Consider the following 20,030-nt stretch of genomic DNA (forward strand, 5'->3'; position numbering starts at 1 on the left):
TGCCTATATGCAGATGACATGATTGTCCATATATAAAACCCAATAGGAATCTATAGAGAAGCTCTTAGAATTAATAAATGAATTTGCCACAGTTTTAGAATACAAGATCACTACACAAAATCAACTGAATTTCTAGAATCGAACAATGTGTAGTTGGAATAAAAACCTTAAAACAAAAAAAATAGCATGTATAGCTCCAATAAAAGAAATATTTGGGTCTAAATCTAAGCAAATATATACAAGATCTATATGCCGGAAACTACAAAATGCTGATAATAAATTTTAAAAGACCTAACCAAATGGACAGACATATCATACACATACCATATATTCATGAGCTGGAAGACTCAATATAGTAAAGAAATCAATTCTCCCCAAATTGATCTATAGATTTAACATAATTCTAATAAAAATCTCAGAAGTATTTATTTTAGATAGAGAGAAGCTGATTCTAAAATTTACACAGTAAAGCAAAGAACTAGAATAGCTAAAACATTTTTGAGAAAGACGAATAACATTGGAGGACTCAAACTACATGATTTCAAGACTTGATATAAGCCACCATGATCAAGACAGTATAGTCCTGGAGAAGGAATATAAACATACATATCTGCGGAAGAGAACAGACAGTATAGAAATAGAAAGTCCAAATAAATACTGTCAAATGATTTTTGAAACAGGTGCAAAGACAATTCAGTGGAGAAAAGTAGTCTATGAATGATGTTGGACATCTATCTATATGTTAAAAAAAAAAAGTACCTTGAACTCAACTTCATATCTTATACAAAAATTAACTCAAAATGGATCATGGATTTAAATATATACAATTATAAAACTTTTTTTTAGAGGAAAACATAGGAGAAAAATCTTCAAGTTCTGGAGTCAGGCAGAGTTCTTATACATGATACCAAAAAAGTATAATTCATTTTTAAAAATTTGTAATTTGGACTTCATCAAAATTAAAAACTTTTGCCCTGCAAAAAGAAGTGTTAAGAGAATGAAAAAATAAGCTAAGCATTGGGAGAAAATATTTGCAAATCACGTATCTGATAAAAGACTTGTATCTAAAAAAAAAAAAAAAAAAAAAGGAGTCCTTAAAGCTCACCAATAAGAAAAGAACCTAATCTTAAAATTGGCAAAAGACTTAGACACTTAATCAGAAAGGATATATGAACAGTACATAAGCATAGACTGTACAAAGATGTTTAATATCATTAGTCATTAGAGAAGTACAAATTAAAATGACAATGAGATAAATATTAGAATGGTTAAAATAAAAAATACTAACAATACAAAGTGCCAGAGAGGATACAGAGCTACCAGGACTCTTACATGTCACTGTTGAGAGTGCGAAAAGATACAGCCACTCTGGAAAACATTTTAGCAGTTTCTTATGTGACTTATATGACTCAGCAATCCCACATCTAGTTATTTTACTTTAGAGGAGCAAAAACTTAAGTTCACACAACTTACATACAAATGTTTAAAGTAGTTCTATTCATAATCACCACAATTGGAAACAGCTTAGTTGTCCTTCAATGGATGAATTGTTAAAGGGTGGCATATCCACATAATGGAACACTACTCAGCAACAAAAGAAAAAAGGACTACTGATACATGCAACAACTTAGATAAATCTCAAAGGCAGCATGTGAGTGAAAAAACCCCCTCGCAAAAGGTTACTTGCTATATGATTCTATTTGTATGACATTCTCAACAAGGCAAAACAAACAAAAAAACCCTAAAGTGATAGAGAACAATGTTTATCAGGGGTCAGGGTTTGGGGGAGGGTGTGACTATGAAGGAGTAGAAGGAAGGAGGTTTTGGGATGATTGAACTGTTCTATATCCTTGCTGTGGTTTAGATATGGTTTGTCCCCACCAAATCTCACATTGAGATTTAATCCCCAGTGTGGCAGTATTGCAAGCTGGGGCCTAGTAGGGAGGTGTTCGGGTCATGGGGGCAGATCCCTCATGAATAGATTGATGCTCTCCCTCAGGGGTGAACTCTATTAGTTCCCAGGAGAGCTAACTGTTAAAAAGAGCTTGGCACCTCGCCCTTCTCATTTCCTCTCTCACCATATGATCTCTGCAAACACCAGCTTCCCTTTACCTTCTGCCATGAGTAGAAGGAACCTAAAGGCCTCAACAGATGCAAATGCCCAATCTTTAACTTTCCAGCCATCTGGAATTGTGAGCCAAATAAACCTTTTTTGCTTATAAATTACTCAGCCTCAGGAATTCCTCTGTAGCAACACGAGATGGACTAAGACAATTCTGACTGGAGTAGTGGTTATATGAACCTATACATGTGTTAAAATTCATGTAACTGTATACCAAAAGTTAATTTTATTGGATACGAATTAAAAAATTATTAATTTAAAAGATTAGTTTAACGACTTTGTCATATGGGTGACAGAATAATTTTTCCGACTCTATTTCATTATTTTTTTACCCATATATGTGTTTCTCAAAAAGCTAAAGGTCTTGAATGTGCCCATGGCTCTTATACGTAGGGGAAGCTCATAAGTTTTTGTTTACTTTCCACTCTCCACAGGCCCTCCAACAAAAAGTATAACATTTATACTGAGCCCTTTAACTGTGGGATCAGGGTGGCCCTTCTGCAGAAGGTGAGAAATAGGAATGCTCTTCCTAAATGTTAGGAAAGCCATAGACCAGTCCTGATCTTACTAATTTCAAAGCTTGTGCAGATGAAAATTAGGAACTTTAATCTAACACCTAGAGTCAGTGCCAGTAAAACTCAAAAGCACGGGTCAATTTGGCAGGATCCAAAGTAGTTTAATCAAGAGAATTAATATATTGTTATAAATAGCTTTGCTCATAATAATTTTTAAAAGAAAATTCCTTTTTATCATTAGAGTTCAAATTATGATAATACAGAAAAAAAATGCATACTAACCATCAACCATACTGGTGAATTTCAGCTGTGAATCTATTTGAATTACATTATTGACCTTATTCTAGCAAATATAACTTCTCTGACTCGTCTGAAATCAAAAAGATCCATTTCCCAAGGCAACATAAAAGGACAACTTACAATATTTATTCAATACAAAGATGATACCTCAAAATGGAGCTGGCAAATACATAATTACTACAGTTGCCTGTCTTGTTTTATTTTGTAAGAGTCATAAATCTCTATCAGATCACCAGTGCACAAGTAACAATTAATCCGGACTCAAAATACCTTGGGAACAAGAAAATCTGAAGCAATATCTTGGATCTCCATCTCTCATAGTTTGTCCTAAAAGTCTCAGTGTGGTTTTAAACTTTAATGAATGACTTCACCAGTATAAATGCCACAGAATGATTTAAAAATCATTTAAAAGTTTAATTATTTAAATTTCTTATACATTTGTTTTGTTTTGTGAGTTTAAGCAGTGAATTTTTAATGTTAACTTTTTGTGGTGCTGGTTACTAGATGACTCTTTCTCAGACCAGTGTTTTGGTAGAAGAGGGTTACTTATTCAGACACTCTGGACACTTGGTGTATTTTTCCTGTAAGGTCATGTCAAAACTGCTATTTATGTATCAAAACTTCATTCTTTAGATGGTCTTAAATTTAGGATTACCAATGCTCACTGAGCAGCAGCTGATGAAATTTTTTAGAAAGTTTGAAAATTGAGCAGAGCTATTTATAGTCCAAATGGATGCAATGTTAACTTTTAATGAGAAATAGTTATTTAAGACATTTAAATATTTCACTTTTCAAATTTTTTTTTGATATTTGTTTGCATACAGTGTAACTGCTGCACCAGGGCCGTTCAGTGGGCCACAGAGTCCCTCACTCCAGCCTCCTCTATAAAGAGAGAGTGCTGAGCCACATTCCTTGGAAAACACATTCTGTTCTATGTGTGAGGGAAGTCCCATTTGGACAAGTCAGACAGGACAAAAGGCCAAGAGCCAAAAAAGCAGAGTTTAAATGAGGCCATATTGTAATATTAGGTATTCCTTTCAAAAGTACCAGGGCCACCAAGAGACAAGAAGTACACACCAGAATGAGAAGCACCACAAATGAAATAGCTCCCTTTATTATATGCATAAAGTTCATCAGCATGTGTGTTGTGTCTCTAGACTTTCACTTCCTTGAACTAGCTAGATACTTTTTTGTGGTAGAACATTAGTGCTTTCATTGGAAATACTTTCAGTCTCATAATGACAGGAAGGTTATTTTTACAAATGGGAAAAATTATGCAACAAAATTAGCATTTTTAAACATAAAAAATAAAAAAAAAATTGAACAATCAACTTTTTCTGTTTTTTTTATACTTTTTAAAAATTGTTACAAATATTAACCTCATTAAGATAAAAACATTGAAGAAATGGACTAGAAAAGTTTTATTTAACAGAAACACAGCAGGAGCTATATAGAATAATGTGTTACAGGAACTGAAAATACAGCCTGATAAAGAACCAGGCAGAGATCGTTAATGTAAATTTCATTCTAATTATTATCAGATTCTTATGTATAAGAGATTAGAATTTTTTCATACTTCTCATTGAACTTTAATGGATTATTTTCAATGTTTTGATTTTAGGAATATGCAGCTATAGAGAATCTCTCAGCTGAGTCATCTACTTCTCTGCCAGATCTATTTTCTCACCATCCCCAGAACATATTTTGTATCTTTAAGTTACCAAGTAAACTCATGCCTGTCAATTATTAGATTCTAATTACCCTTCAAAACTTTCTGAACAGCTACCAGGAAACAGGATAACAGAATGACTATTGAGTTAAAAGATTTGACAAATACAAATAAATTACACTTATTTTATGCTCCTATCACCCTAGAAGATGACTTAATAGTTAAAGGAAAAGAATCATATTGTAATAATGAAATCATAGAGGGAATTCAAGTCCCAGAGGTGATTCCCCTAAGTTTATGTTAATGCACACCTAGTGGGGGACCAAACATCAACTGAAAAAGTTTCCTGAAAAGTGTTCCAGCTCTTTTCTCATTTAAAATGTTCCAACTTTACTTGACCCATTAGTCATCATATTACTTACATTTATGATGTATTATGAAATCTATTACAAAAACCCAATGGATTCAATATGGCTTGTTATATTCAAATCATAACATTTCTGAAAAAAAAAAACTTCTTTGTTAAGTGTTTCTTCCTTTGGAATTTTATTTGCAAAAGACAAAAATTTTTTTAGACAAGCAAGGCTTACTAGGAAAACATTCAGCATATACAGGGGATGGCTATGTACAGACACAGGAATGATGATGTTTTTATTCCACACCTTAGAGAGGTAAATGCAAAACACAAAACGAATACATCTATAATCAAGCTTGACTTTGTGGACTATCATAACTCGAGTAAGAAATATTTTTATTACTAGGTCATTGTAACTTTTTTTCCTCGTATTTAGCAATTCAAATTCACATTTTTGTTACAGTGTCCAAGTAAAGGTATTCATGATGACAGTGGACAGTGGAGATGAAGTATTCACAGGTATTAGAGCTAGAAAACCGGGAAAGCTGCCCATGACAATGAGATCGTGTTTTCACTCAAAATGTAAAGTGTAAAGACCTCAGTAGTGGCATACATGAGTGCTTTAATTAATGATGGTATACCAAGTAGAAGTGGGTATATGCTGTCTTATGTACTAAGAGCAGGCTCAGAGACTGACACAGGTCTTTGACCTAGGTAAACCAGCAGAAGTTCATGATCCTTATTATTGGGATCTGGGCATCATCACTACTGGCAAAATTACTCAGGCACATATTTTTATGATTAAGTATTGACTTGTTGACTTCTAATTATAGAGTAATTGTACCGGTTTTCTCTCAGCTAATGCCCCCACCATGGCAGCTGGCAGTACTCGTCAGTCAACAGCTAGTCTCCATGTAGTCTCAATCTCTCTTCTACATCTCTACTGGTAAATGACTCAGGCCAAGAAACATGTACTTCCCTATCTTCTAAACCCGATCCAAATGGTATGTAGCAGTCCAATGTGACAAGGAAAACAGGTCTTTATTAAATCTAGTAATTCCACATCTTCTTTTATTGACACAGAAAATGTTGAGAATCCCAAATTTGATTGGTTTGAAGAAGATGTGAAGGGTTTGACTAGATGATGAATGCCAATATTAAATCTTCTGGAATTTCATGTACAAGATGAAGAGAGGCAACATCCAAAATTAGTCAAGATATAACTTCCTTGAATGTGGCTTAAGAAATATGAATACTTAAAACTATCTTGAAAATAAGGATAGATTTTATCTCGTCTAGAAATAAAGGATGTGATGTAGAATAGAGATTCAGTTTTCATTTCATTCATTAATTCTATAAGGCCATAAAATAGGTAATATAAAAAGCTTTCATGATTCTATTTATATGTACATTATAAGGAACTTCCAGTTGTTAGTGTAAATCTTTAATGTATTGTTTTAGCAATACTAATTTAATTGCAATATACTCTAGATGAAGTTTTACGTTGTAAACTATCACTGTTCTCTTGGAAACTGAACTCTTTTTTTCTTTTTTTTTTTCCTTTGAGACTTATCCTTACAGAGTCAAATAGTAGGCATTTCCCAAAACCAATATTCATTCAACAGAGCACTAGGTTAATTTAGCTAAATTGATTCCAAAGAGCAGAATGGCACTGACCTGGATTAATTTCAAAGTGCCTTTTATTTCTGCATATGTTGAGTACTTTTTACAACTTAAAAAATGATCTGTTTTGAAGGTAAAATTACAAATCTTGAAATTAAAAAGGCAAAAATGTGAAGGAGCTAAAACTGTAAATCAAGATTGTGGAAAGTGAAGACTGGAAACTAACTTGCATTGAATCCACAAAGACTCTTATACTCTTTCCGTAAATACTTAAAAAAAAAAAAACCCCAAAACTATGGATCAGAATAGCCACATTTGGAACACTTTTTGTTACTAGTCAATATTTTTAGATAGTTAGAACCTGTTCCTAAGCCTAAAAGTGGGTTTGATTCTGCAATAAATCCTTTATAACTACCTCAACATACAGAAAACCCTGTAAAAATAGACACTCCCTGAAGTCTTTTGTTCACACAGTCACACACTGATGCTTTGATGTTCTAGTATCTAATATGGCCACAGTAGTTTTGATGACCAAAGTCAATTTTTCCCCATCTTAGAAACCTACACAGGAACAACCAAATCAAACAGGTATGAAACTACTGTGTGTGAATTCCCTTTTGCGTTATACCTGAATACCATACATCCATTTTGGATTATACTGTATTTCTGTATCTATGCTTTGACTCATAGTAACCTCTCAAATTATGGAATTAATTTGCATTGAACATAAACTGTAATTAAGAAGAAATAAATGGATGAAAAAAAAGAGCTGTTTGCATGCAGAAAGTTGGAAAGTTAGAATTAGACGAAGACTGATAATGTTCTTTTTCTCTTCAACTTTAGCCTATTCCATGTTCTTAGAAAGATATCCTCCAATTACTCTTATTCTCTTCTGTAGAGGAAAGAATCTCAACAAAATTAGACCACATAAAGAAATAAAAAAATCTAAATAGTCCAGGTGCTGTGGCTCACACTGCTAATCCCAGCACTTTGGAAGGCTGAGACAGGAGGAGTGCTTGAGGCTAGGAGTTTGAGATCTGTCTCAACATAGTGAGACCCCATCTCTACAAAAATAAAATAAAATTAGCTGGGCGTGGTGGTACATGCCTGTAGTCCCAGCTATTTGGGAAGCTGAGCTGGAAGGATCACTTGAGTTAAGGATCACAGGAGTTAAAAAGGTCGCAGTGGCCAGGCGCGGTGGCTCACGCCTGTAATCCTAGCACTCTGGGAGGCCCAGGCGGGTGGATCGCTCGAGGTCAGGAGTTCGAGACCAGCCTGAGCAAGAGCGAGACCCTGTCTCTACTAAAAATAGAAAGAAATTATATGTACAACTAAAAATCTATATAGAAAAAATTAGCCGGGCATAGTGGCACATGCCTGTAGTCCCAGCTACTCGGGAGGCTGAGGCAGTAGGATCGCTTAAGCCGAGGAGTCTGAGGTTGCTGTGAGCTAGGCTGACGCCACGGCACTCACTCCAGCCTGGGCAACAAAATGAGACTCTGTCTCAACAACAACAACAACAAAAAAAAGGTTGCAGTGAGCTATGATCATACCACTGCACGTCAGCCTGGGTGACAGAGCAAGACCTCATCTCTAAAATAAAATAAAATAAATTTTAAACATTTAAATAACTGCCACTCCACTAACTTCCCTTTGCAAGAGCTGGTACTGGTCCCGTATCACTTTGCCATCCCCACAACCAGTTTCTGTAACTCTTTGGGTCCTGTTACTTAGTCAAGTAGCTGAGAAGTGTAGTCCTCTGTAGGCACCACTGTCAGCTAGACCTTCAAAGATTTAAAGTCCCTTCATTCTACAGTGCTAGAAAGTAAATAATGTGGCTTATTGATTCTGTGGTGAAACATTGTATAATTAAAATCAGACTGTTATTTGAATAAAATAAAAAAGCTTATTAAAAAAATTAATTTGGGTCTGGGTATGGTGGCTCGCATCTGTAATCCTAGCACTTTTGGAGGCTAAGGCAGGAGGATTGCTTGAGGCCAGGAGTTCGAGATCAGCCTGAGCAACAGCAAGGCCCTACCTCTACAAAAAATAAAAAAATTAGCTGGGTGTGGTGGTATGTGCCTGTAGTCCCAGCTACTCAGGAGGCTGAGGCAGGAGGATTGCTTGAGCCAACCAGTTTGAGGTTGCAGTGAGCTATGATGATGCCACTGCACTCTAGCCTGGGCAACAGAGTGTGACTCTGTCTCATAAAACAAACAAACAAACAAACAAACAAACAAAGAATAGTCTGGCCTACCAAACACTTAAAAGAACTTATGCCAATGCTTCTCGAACTCTTCCAAAAACCTGAAGAGAACACTTGCAAACTCATTTTATGAGGCTAGCATTACCCTGATCCTCAAACCTGACAAAAATATAACAAAGAAAATGTCAGGTCAATATCCCTAAAGCAGATAAATACAAAATCCTCAACAAAATTCTAGCAAACCAAATTCAACAGTACATTAAAAAGATCACTCACCATGATCAAGTGGGATTCATCCCAGGCATGCAAGAATGGTTCAACATATGCAAATCAATAAACGTGACACATCATAACAGAATGAAGGACAAAAACCATATGATCATTTTGATAGATGAATGCAGAAAAAGCATTTGACAAAATTCAATAAGTCTTCATGATAAAAACTCTCAACAAATTAGGCATACAAGGAACGTACCTCAACATAATAAAGGCCATATATGACAAACCCACAGCTAATATCATATGGAGCAGAAAAAGTTGAAAGCTTTTCCTTTAAGATCTAGAAGAAGATAAGGATGTCCATTCTTACCACTCTTATTCAACATAGTACTATTGGAAGTCTTAGGCAGAGCAATTATGCAAGAGAAAGAAATAAAAGGCATCCATTGTCCCTGTTTGCAGAGGACATGATCTTGTATACAAAAAAACTTAAAAGCTTTACCAAAAGACCGTTAGAACTAATAAATGAATTCACTAAAGTCATAGGATTCAAATTCAACATATAAAAATCAGTAGTGTTTCTTTATACTAACAGTGAACTATCTGAAAAAGAAATCAAGAAAACAGTCTGGGTGCAGTGGCTCATGCCTGTAATCCCAGCTCTTTGGGAGGGTGAGGCAGGAGAATAACAAGACCCTGTTTCTACAAAAAGTAAGAAAAATTAGCCAGGTTGCTGGTGGTGGTGCATACTTGGAGTTCTAGCTACTACTCAGGAGGCTGAGGCATAAGGATTGCTTGAGAAGTTCAAGGCTGCATTGAGCTATAATTACATCACTGAACTCCAGCCTGGGTAACAGAGTGAGACCCTGTTGACAAAAAAAAAAAAAAAAAAAAAAAAAAAGAAAGAAAGAAAAGAAATACGAATAAACTTAGGAGTAAATGAATATATTTAACCAAAGAAGTGAAAGAGCTCTACACTGAAAACTATAAAACACTGATGAGAGAAATTAAAGAAATCATAAATAAATGGAAAGATATCCCATGTTCATGAATTAGAAGAGTATTATTAAAATGTCTGTACTAGCCAAATGTCCATGCTATTGATCTACAGATTCAATGCAATTCCTATCAAAATACCAAGGACATGCTTCACAGAAATAGAAAAAATAATTCTAAAATTCATATGGAACTATAAAAGATCTTGAATAGCCAAAGCAATCTTGAGCAAAAGGAACAAAGCTAGCAACATCACACTATCTGACTTCAAAATATACTACAAAGATATAATTACCAAAGCAGCATAGTACTGGCATAAAAACAGACATACAGACCAATAGTACAGAATAGACAGCACAGAAATAAATCCACATATTAATAGCCAATTGGTTTTCAACAAAGATGACAAGAACACACAATGGGGAAAAGACAATCTCTTCAATAAATACTGTTGGGAAAATTGGACAGCCAGCCACCTGCAGAAGAATGAAATTAGACCCTTATCTTTCACCATACAGAAAAATCAACTCAAAATGGATTGAAGACTTAAATGTAAGCCCCAAAACTATGAAACCACTAGAAGAAAACATAGGGAAAAAGCTTCATGACATTGGTCTAGGCAATAATTTTCTGGATGTGACATCAAAAGCACAAGCAACAAAAGCAAAAATTGACAAATGGTACTATAACAAGCTAACAAGCTTCTACTAGCAAAGGAAACAACAGAATGAAGGTTTATAGAATGGGAGAAACTATTTGCAAACTATACATCTGATAAGAGGTTACTATCTAAGATTTAGATACTATAGTATCTAAAATATGTAAGAAACTCAAACAACTCAATACCAAGAAAAGCACCCAATTAAAAAATGGCAAAAGACTTAAATAGACATTTTTCAAAAGAAGACATACAAATGGCCAACAGGTATATGAAGAAGTGCTCAGCATAACTAGTCATCAGGGAAACACAAATCAAAACCATGAAATATCACCGTATTTCTGTTAGAATGGCTACTATCAAAAAGTGAAAAGATAGTAAGTATTGGAAAAGGTGGAAAAAAGGGAACTCCTGCATACTGTTGGTAGGAATGTAAATTTGGATAGCCATTATGGAAGACAGTATGGACAGTCCTCAATAAATTAAAAGTAGAACTACCATATGATCCAGCAATCCCACTACTGGGTATAGATCCAAAGGAAATGAAATCAGTATGTCAAAGAGATAGATGGAACTCCATGTTTATTGCACTATAATTCACAATACCCAAGAGATAGAATCAACCTCAGTGTTCATCAACAGATGGATAAAGAAATGTGATATATGGCCGGGCGCGGTGGCTCATGCCTGTAATCCTAGCACTCTGGGAGGCCCAGGCGGGTGGATCTCTCGAGGTCAGGAATTCGAGACCAGCCTGAGCAAGAATGAGACCCTGTCTCTACTAAAAATAGAAAGAAATTATCTGGCCAACTAAAATATATATAGAAAAAATTAGCCGGGCATGGTGGTGCATGCCTGTAGTCCCAGCTACTTGGGAGGCTGAGGCAGTAGGATCGCTTAAGCCCAGGAGTTTGAGGTTGCTGTGAGCTAGGCTGATGCCACGGCACTCACTATAGCCAGGGCAACAAAGCGACACTCTGTCTCAAAAAAAAAAAAGAAATGTGATATATAAACACAATGGAATACTATTCAGCTTTAAAAAAAATGGAATTCCTTCCATCTTCAACAACATGGATGAACCTGGAAGACATTATTCTAAGTGAAATAAGCCAGACAAAAAAAAAAAAAAAAACAAATTAGCTGGGCATGGTGGCTCACACATGTAATCCCAGCACTTTGGGAAGCTGACAGGAGGACTGCTTGAGGCCTGGAGTTTGAGGCCAGCCTGACCAAGAATGAGATCCTGTCTCTACAAAAAAATAGAAAAATTAACCAGGAGTGGTTGTATGCACCTGTAGTCCTAGCTGTTTGGGAGGCTGAGGCAGGAAGATCACTCAAGCCCAGGAGTTTGAAGTTGCAGTGAGCTATGATAATGCTAATGCACTCTAGCCCCGGCAACAGAGTGAGACCATGTCTCAAAAAAAGAAAGAAAAAGACAAAAAATGATACTGTATGAGCTCATTTATATGAGGAATCTACAAAAGTCAAACTCATAAAAGCAGACATTAGAGTGGTGGTTGCCAAGGGCGGCGGGGTGGGAGAAATAGGAAGTCAGAGAGTACAAAGTTTCAGTTATTCAAAATGAATAAGCTCTAGCAATCTAATGTACAGCATTATGATTATAGTTAATAATACTGTATTATATACTTGAAATTTGCTAGAGTAGATCTTACGTGTTTTACTACAAATAAAAACCTGTAACTATGTGAGGTAATAGATATGTTAATTAGCTTGATTATGGTAATCATTTCACAATGATACATATATTAAAACATCACATTGTATACTTTAAATTTATATAATTTTTATTTGTCAATTATACCTCAATAAAGCTAGAAATAAATAAAAATCCATTTGAAATTTGCAATAGAAAAACATTTTTAACAAAAAAATCATAGTACTTATTTTTCATTTTCTACTCCAGAAAATGTCAGACTATTTGTTTCATCTTTTTCAGATATCTTACTCCCCCCGAATCAGTCACCTTCAAGATATGTCTGAATTAACCCCCACTGAATAATGAATTCAATAATAACAGAAACGTAGAGTTCACCAAGAAAGGTAGAAACATTTCAAAAATACTTATATTTTATACTTAAAAGTTCTACTTTATATTCATATAAATAAACCTATTTGAATGGTGTGTTATGGTACCTGAGAACTCTTTTAATATTTCACAGCACTGAAGTATACACTTTCATTCAAATCAAAGAGGTTTGTGGAAATGCAATAGTTTAGGATGTTTACTAATTATTTTAAAGTAAAAATGAAATCACTGTAATCTCTAAAACACTAATTAACCCATAAAATATAAGAAGAAACTACATTCAAAATAGGATTATAACTGCTTCAAGTCAAACAGAGTTTTTAAACAAAAATCAGAAAAACCAGAGATGAGACCAATCCAAAGCTAGAATGAAATCAGAAAAACTGAAAACTACATAGATAAATTAATGAATTTATTAATTTATTAACCTAAACAGGATGAGACTAAAGAAGTGATTTTGTTAGGAGAAAGACATCAGTAGCTATGTGTTTATACCATGTATATACTAAACTAAAAGAAATGTGAAATTGCATTCATAACTTTGTGTTTGATATAACCATGTTATTTAAATTATATGATGAACGTGGCATGCTAACCAATAATTTAAAATAAAATATAAATGAATTGGGAATGTTCTTCCAATTTGGTACTTCTGTTTTTTGTTGTCATTTAAATGTCATTTCATGGCTACAGTGACAGTGGTTCAAAAATTTGCCTAAAAAAGAAAAATGAAAAAAATACCAGGAAGCTCAAATGTTTTTGCAAATGACCCTGAGTTAATTAGAAAAATCTGCACCCTCACCAGTCCTTCTCACGTGTCAGCTCTCATTAAATTAAAAAAAAAAATCTCATTTCAAAGTTAAGAAATCTTATGGTTAACAAAACTTTTAAAATGGGATCAAGTGGGCACATTCCTACATTTCTGTATGATGTCATACCAAACACTTCACAGCTGAATTTGAATTGCAAGAAGTATGAATGATTTTTCAATATAAGAAGTATCTGATCTAATGCTAGTTTTTTCTCTATAGGCTAACTGTGCTGGGAACAGGTGGCCCTGCTTTCAATTATGGAGGGCTAGCATGCCAGTGTGAGGCCTGGATTAGTTCACCTTCTCACGAGGAATTTTCCTCGGTTGGGAATGGATTTATTATGGCTTCACACATGGAATAGAGCTCATGTCAGCTGAGGGCAGTGACACATCATATGATTCAAATTAACCTGCTGTGGACTGTTCCGCAGGGCTTAGATTGTGTATTAAAATGACGACATTTTAAAAACAGCTTGAAAGAAACCAGGATTGCTGAACTGCAATGGTTCCAATTTGTTCCAACTAATCTATCACCTGCTGGAGATATTATTCTAGTGGGTTTCTGGTAGCTGCTGTTTTCCAGGTTTCTCCAAGCCACTGACCTTGCTAATGGGTACAATTGCTGCCTCTGAAGGAAAAAGGTGGGGGTTGGAAAGCTTTGAAGGAGGTTTTTGATGTAGAAGTTGGGACCTACCATTTGCTCTAAGGTACTATTACGTGAACAGAGGGAATAAGGTAATACTCAAGAACTCTGAATTATTTTTCCAAAAAAAAATGTGAAAGAGCAACATTTGTATCACTTTGTTTAGTGAAAATAAAACCTGAAAAATAAATCTGAAAGGCTAAATTCAAAAGTTGTGATAACAAAATAACATTACATAAAAATTAGAAGTATTATTTTTAATACTTTTATTATTATTTTTAATGCTCATTTTTATTTTTCAAGAATGGGAATGGTAATGGGAAACATAAAGCTGAAATTTGTTTCCTCAGTCTCAGCATAAATGATATTCCTCTTAGCATCCTATTATTCAAAGTGTGGAAAAAATATAATTTTTTTGAGTTGCCAAAAATCTATAAAATAATACATTCATATGGCAAAAGATGTTTTAATGTGTCCTGTTATTCCCATTTAATTAGTGGTGTACAAGTCTTACTCTTTGCTATAGCTTTTTGATTTCTAAATTAATGTAACTTGGCAATCTCACTGTGTAGCGAGAGAATATACTCACTCTATAGAATAACATCTACTTATTTACTTAAATGACAACTGATCACAGTAAGAAAATTTTTTTCTAAGATAAATTCTGGAGCAGTTCCAGGCTGTTAGGTTATTGTTTAAACAGAAATTCCATACAGTTGATATCTTATTCAAACTAAACTTCCCTCAAATAAAAAGAAAAGAAAAGTACCTTTGGTTAAAAAGTTTTAGACTTTGAAGAACTTATTTATTGGATATTACATTTGATTTTTCATAATAAAAGCACCATTCTAAAAACCAGTCATCTTTCTTTGTTATCATTCCCTTCTCCTGTGTACCAAATATCTGCAGTTTGACCTTCAAAAACTGTGACTAAAGGCTTTCAAAAATTCATATATAAAACTATCATATATATAATTTTTAAAAGGAATTTTATTCAGAGTCATATAAAACTTACTACAAAAAGTATAGTACCTAGACAAAAAGCATCCACTTCTCCTGGGAAATTGTTAGACATGTAGACTTTCAAGCCCTACCTTCTAGAATTATTAAATCACTATTTGCATTTTAACAAACTCCCCAGAAAGTCTTCAAATGCAGACTCAAGTTTAAGAATCATTGCTATAAAATAACTATTTCATTTCATTTACTTTAAAGTTCAAATCTCCAAATGTATTATCACTATTATCATATGGACATAAAATCAAAAATAGTATGTGTCTAATTTCCAATTTTAAAAGAATCTTAAGAAATACAAAAGTACAACTATTTATATCATTTATAAATCATATTTCTACCACATAGTCACATTAAATGCTAGGATTAAAAATATCCAATTTCTCATTCATTGGCATTTCTCTTAAAATTCAATTTATTTAGTTGCCTTGAAAATATGGTACACAATTTACCATCAACTAGCAAATCCTATCCCTTTTACAAACAAATCAATCAAATGTAAACTATAAGAGAACTTTCTAGTCAAAGTGAGCGAAAGTGCCTAAAATCAAAAGAAACCTCAAACTAAAACTGAAAAATAAGAGGTAAATCCAAGTTTCCTTGTCATGCCTCCATGAATTAATCATATGTTCTTACCCTATTCTATCATGTTCAGACTTTCACAAATGAACAACTCTGCAATCAGGGAAGTGCCCTGCAACTGATGTAATAAGAAAACACTGTATCATACTGTAAATGGCAAATGTTTTTCTTTTTTCTTGGTGTACATAGAATGTTTTTTCTTACCATTGATGGTGGCTTGGATTTAATGAAAGATGGTACCTCACACTCACTAATGAAATGCTAGGACTCACACTTCTCTAATCCATCTATGAACTCACTCCAAAGGCTTCTTTCAACACTTGAGTGACTCCTATATTGTTCACCATCAGTTTCTTGCTTTCCTTCAAGTCTTTAAAACCATATCTAGATATTTGTCATGATTAGAAGTAGTTCTTCATACTTCTACACATTTATAATCCCAGCAATGGAGAAATACACTGAAGAAGAACTGAGTCCCAGTGAAAGTTAAAAGGCTCAGCTTACTCCAGACATGACTAGTCTTCTCCATCTGTAGTTATGGATCGTAAGTGCATTGGCATGCCACAACACACATACTCAACGAGGTCTACATATGGATATTTTTCCTTCATTAAAATTCATGCCTTGCAGAGTATTGCTAGAGATCCTAAAACAGTACAACATTGTTTTAAATTCTTAATGAAGAAACTAATATTTAATGACTAACATTATGAAGCACTGTAAGTATAAAACAAAAGGAAAACTGAAATGTATTAATAGTAATTTCTGTTAAATAATAGCTAAGACCACACTCAGGTGAGGAAAGAATAACATGAGATGAAGGAAGAAGAAAAATAGCAGGAAAAAGGAGGAGGAGGAGGAAGATAAGAAGAGAGGAAAAATCCTTAGTTGTGCTAAAAGTAGCATAGTACAGAAGTTAAGATCTAGTCTTTGAGATCATAAAGACCTAAGTTTGAATGGCTCCTATGTTACTAAGACCTCAGGCAATTCACTTTACTTTTCTAAGTCTTAGCTTCCTTATCCATAACATAAGGATAAGTACAGTGCCTACTCCTTGGGTTTATATTAGTATGTAAAGTGCTTAGTACCCGGGACATAGTAAGCACTCAATAGATTTTGATATATGCATCAATCTAAAACTGAATACTGTGTCTGAAGCACTTTCCTAAGCATTTAAGATAGGCCTACTTAACCACTGAACTGAATCTATTTTATGTATGTATAGCATGTGTCCTATCCTATCCATCCGTCCATTTTATTCTCTTCATATACAGGTAAGAAAACTAAGGTATAGAAGATTAGATCAAATCTCTAAGATCATACAATTAAAAGAAAAGATAGTAATAAAATATTGGGACTTTGCCTTCCAGTCAACTATTCTTTAATTGATAAGTTCTTTTGTCAGGCTAATGATAATTTTTAATGCATATTTATATTTGCCTTTTGATCTCTAGAAAGGGCAGCCTGAAAAAAGTATACTTCTGGTAAACAAATGAACTATTCATTTTTTGCAAGAAAGGTCAAGATTACTAACAGATACTACATACATGTTAATATATTCACATGAAAAAAATGTACACACACTTATGACTTTCTTACCTGGTCCATTAAGAAAGTCTTTAATTTGTAGTGTTACAAGGGAAGGTGGAATACCACTTTTGCTGTCTATTTCTCCAGGCACTGTCTGCAGCCAAACAGTGCAGTAATCCAGGACTTCAGGCAAAGTCTTCCCAGGATCTAAAGTGACAAAATTGGAATTAAAAACATCAATTACATCACAGACATGTCATTTTGGAGTATGAGTTTGAGTTGATAAATAAGAGGAAAAAATGGTTAATTATATGCAACCTTTATTGTTTCATTTGTACACATACACTACACATATACTTGTATCAAAAAAGATGAACTATCTCTGTACACGGTGAGATGACAAAACCATGTTTTCCACAATCAGGCCAAAGAGAAAAAAAAAATCTCAAATCTTAACTCATATCATCTTTGAGTGAAGGCAAAGTTTCTGAACTCTGAGCTACTGTTAACAGTTTAATGGCTGGATATTTTTTAAAATGTGATGTTGGAAACAAATTTTAAATAAAGACCAATCTTGCCATCTTAAAAAAAGGCACATACATGCTCAAAGATACAGTGGATTAGTACTACTTATGGCTATTTGATCTATTTCAGAGTTTTACTGATATTACAATCACTTTTTACTGCTAGGCCTTTGAAGTTAACTTCAGTAGCTTTCCTATAACTTTTAATGATAAAAATTGGTCAATCTTTTAATAGTCCCAATTATGACGAAAACTTGAGCTTTTTCTGTTTTGACTTTTTAATGTTTAATACTATGTTTTGTTTTTTTTTTTTACCTTTTATGGTTAATATTTGTATTTTTTAAAAAGTATTTTTGGCTATTGGTGATGGCAAACTGAATTTGCTTTTTAATGCTTAGAAATCCACTGTTTTTATTGAAATAGCTTTTTAAATAAAAACAACTGTTGTATCTTGGCATACAGTGTAGTAAGCTTTTTAAAAACTTCTAAATATTCAGTTTTTCTTTAGTTTCATGATTGTTTTACTCTGTTTTAATGGCCTCTGAATGTCAATTTTATAGGGATGTTCTTGCCATAGAGTCCATATATTCCATTTTCAGTCTATTTGAAATGTGTTATTAAAGTGTTATTTATTTTGGGTTTTATTGACTGGATGGCTTTCAAGAATAGCATTTACATATAGTGTATTATATTCAACATATGGTTATTTAGTATTACTGTCATATGTGAAGTGGGCATATAAATTCTGCCTTGGAATTTGTATTTCTTGACCTTATCATGTGATCCTTATGAAATTTGGCACATATGAACCTTATGTGATTTCAAAGAAAATACTGAAAGCAATTGATCATGACATTAGATCTACATGGTAAAGATCAAACATTAGGCTAGTTCATTCTTCTCTTTTTATATGATCAGTGAATTTAAAGCAGTGAGAATATGCATAGTAGATCCATTACATAGTAACATTATACTATTCTCTTTTAAATATAATGGTTAAGTCTGGTGAAAGGATGACAAAAGTCTGTTGCATCTGATAGGAGGTATAATCAGTTTGTAGAAGCCACGTAACCTGCCAGGATCTGAGTATCTATTTCTAGGGTCTCATCTAGGTAACCGTCATCAAAAGTAGTTATTATCAAGTAAGTGGTACTGTGCTAGATCTATATAAAGAGACATAATTCTTTATTTTGAAGAGAATACAATTGAAAGAGAGAACAATGATCTAACAGAAAACACAGATAAAAGCACTATTTATATTGCTTTAATTTGTCTCTGTTCATTACGTTATTTACAAAATAAGTAATGAACAGAGATGAATTGATGAATTAAATTGATGTAGAAATATTAACATGATGCATTAAAAAACTGGTAAGCAAAACAGGATAATATGTAAAACAAGTTAAAGGAACTGCATATTCAAACTTGTATGTGTTGGAAGAATTGTTATCCTTGTGGCACTTAAAATACACAATCTATTTTCCACATTTTTCTAGGGATAAGGATTCCAAGTAACAGAATAATGTATACTGAGGTAATATAAGTACATTAACTATCATATTGTACGTTAACAACAATAACAATAAAGCATCAAAACTAAAAAACATAATAAAAGACTGACATCTTTTATATGGTTATGTAACCATATAAAACTTTTGACAAAGAACATGATGAGTAAAAAGTCAAATAACAAAAAAGATGAAATTGCAACATATGTGACAGAGACAGAAAAAGGATACCATTAATACACAAAGAATTCACACAATCAACATAGATACCAATATAAAAATTAGTGAAGGACAGAATAAGCAATTAATAAATGAAGAAATAAAACAATTAACAAAAAATAAATGGCATATAAACATTTAATAATATGAGCATTAAAAGCTACTAAATCTTAGCAATAATCAAAGAAATAATTTTTTTTAAAATAAGGAAGAGTTTTTCACCTACCAGATAGGCTAAGACTAAAAAAAGATAATGCCTGTGTCTGTGGTTCTTGATGAGAGGTCCACTCTCATCTAACAGTGGCAGGCCTTTCTGGAGGGGAATTTTATAATACATAACAAACTTTAAATGTGTCATTTGGTCTAGCAAATTAACTTGTAAGAATTTAATCCAAAGAAGAAATCAGGTGAGTGTGAAACATACACACACTCACTGGAGAATTGTTTCTCATAGCAAAAAAAGAAAAAAAAGGAAAACAACCCAGATGT

General features: G+C 33.6%; 1 protein-coding gene across 1 annotated transcript in view; it reads right to left on the reverse strand.

Moving 5' to 3' along the window:
* Nucleotides 1-20,030, reverse strand: part of VPS13B (vacuolar protein sorting 13 homolog B) — a 754,271-nt gene that overhangs the window by 180,326 nt on the left and 553,915 nt on the right. The window contains exon 35 of the mRNA XM_069465462.1: nucleotides 17,360-17,497. Coding sequence (XP_069321563.1) covers nucleotides 17,360-17,497 — 138 coding nt within the window. The remainder of the gene's footprint in view (nucleotides 1-17,359; nucleotides 17,498-20,030) is intronic.

This window comes from Eulemur rufifrons, chromosome 3, assembly GCF_041146395.1.
Source record: "Eulemur rufifrons isolate Redbay chromosome 3, OSU_ERuf_1, whole genome shotgun sequence".
Lineage (NCBI taxonomy): Eukaryota > Metazoa > Chordata > Mammalia > Primates > Lemuridae > Eulemur > Eulemur rufifrons.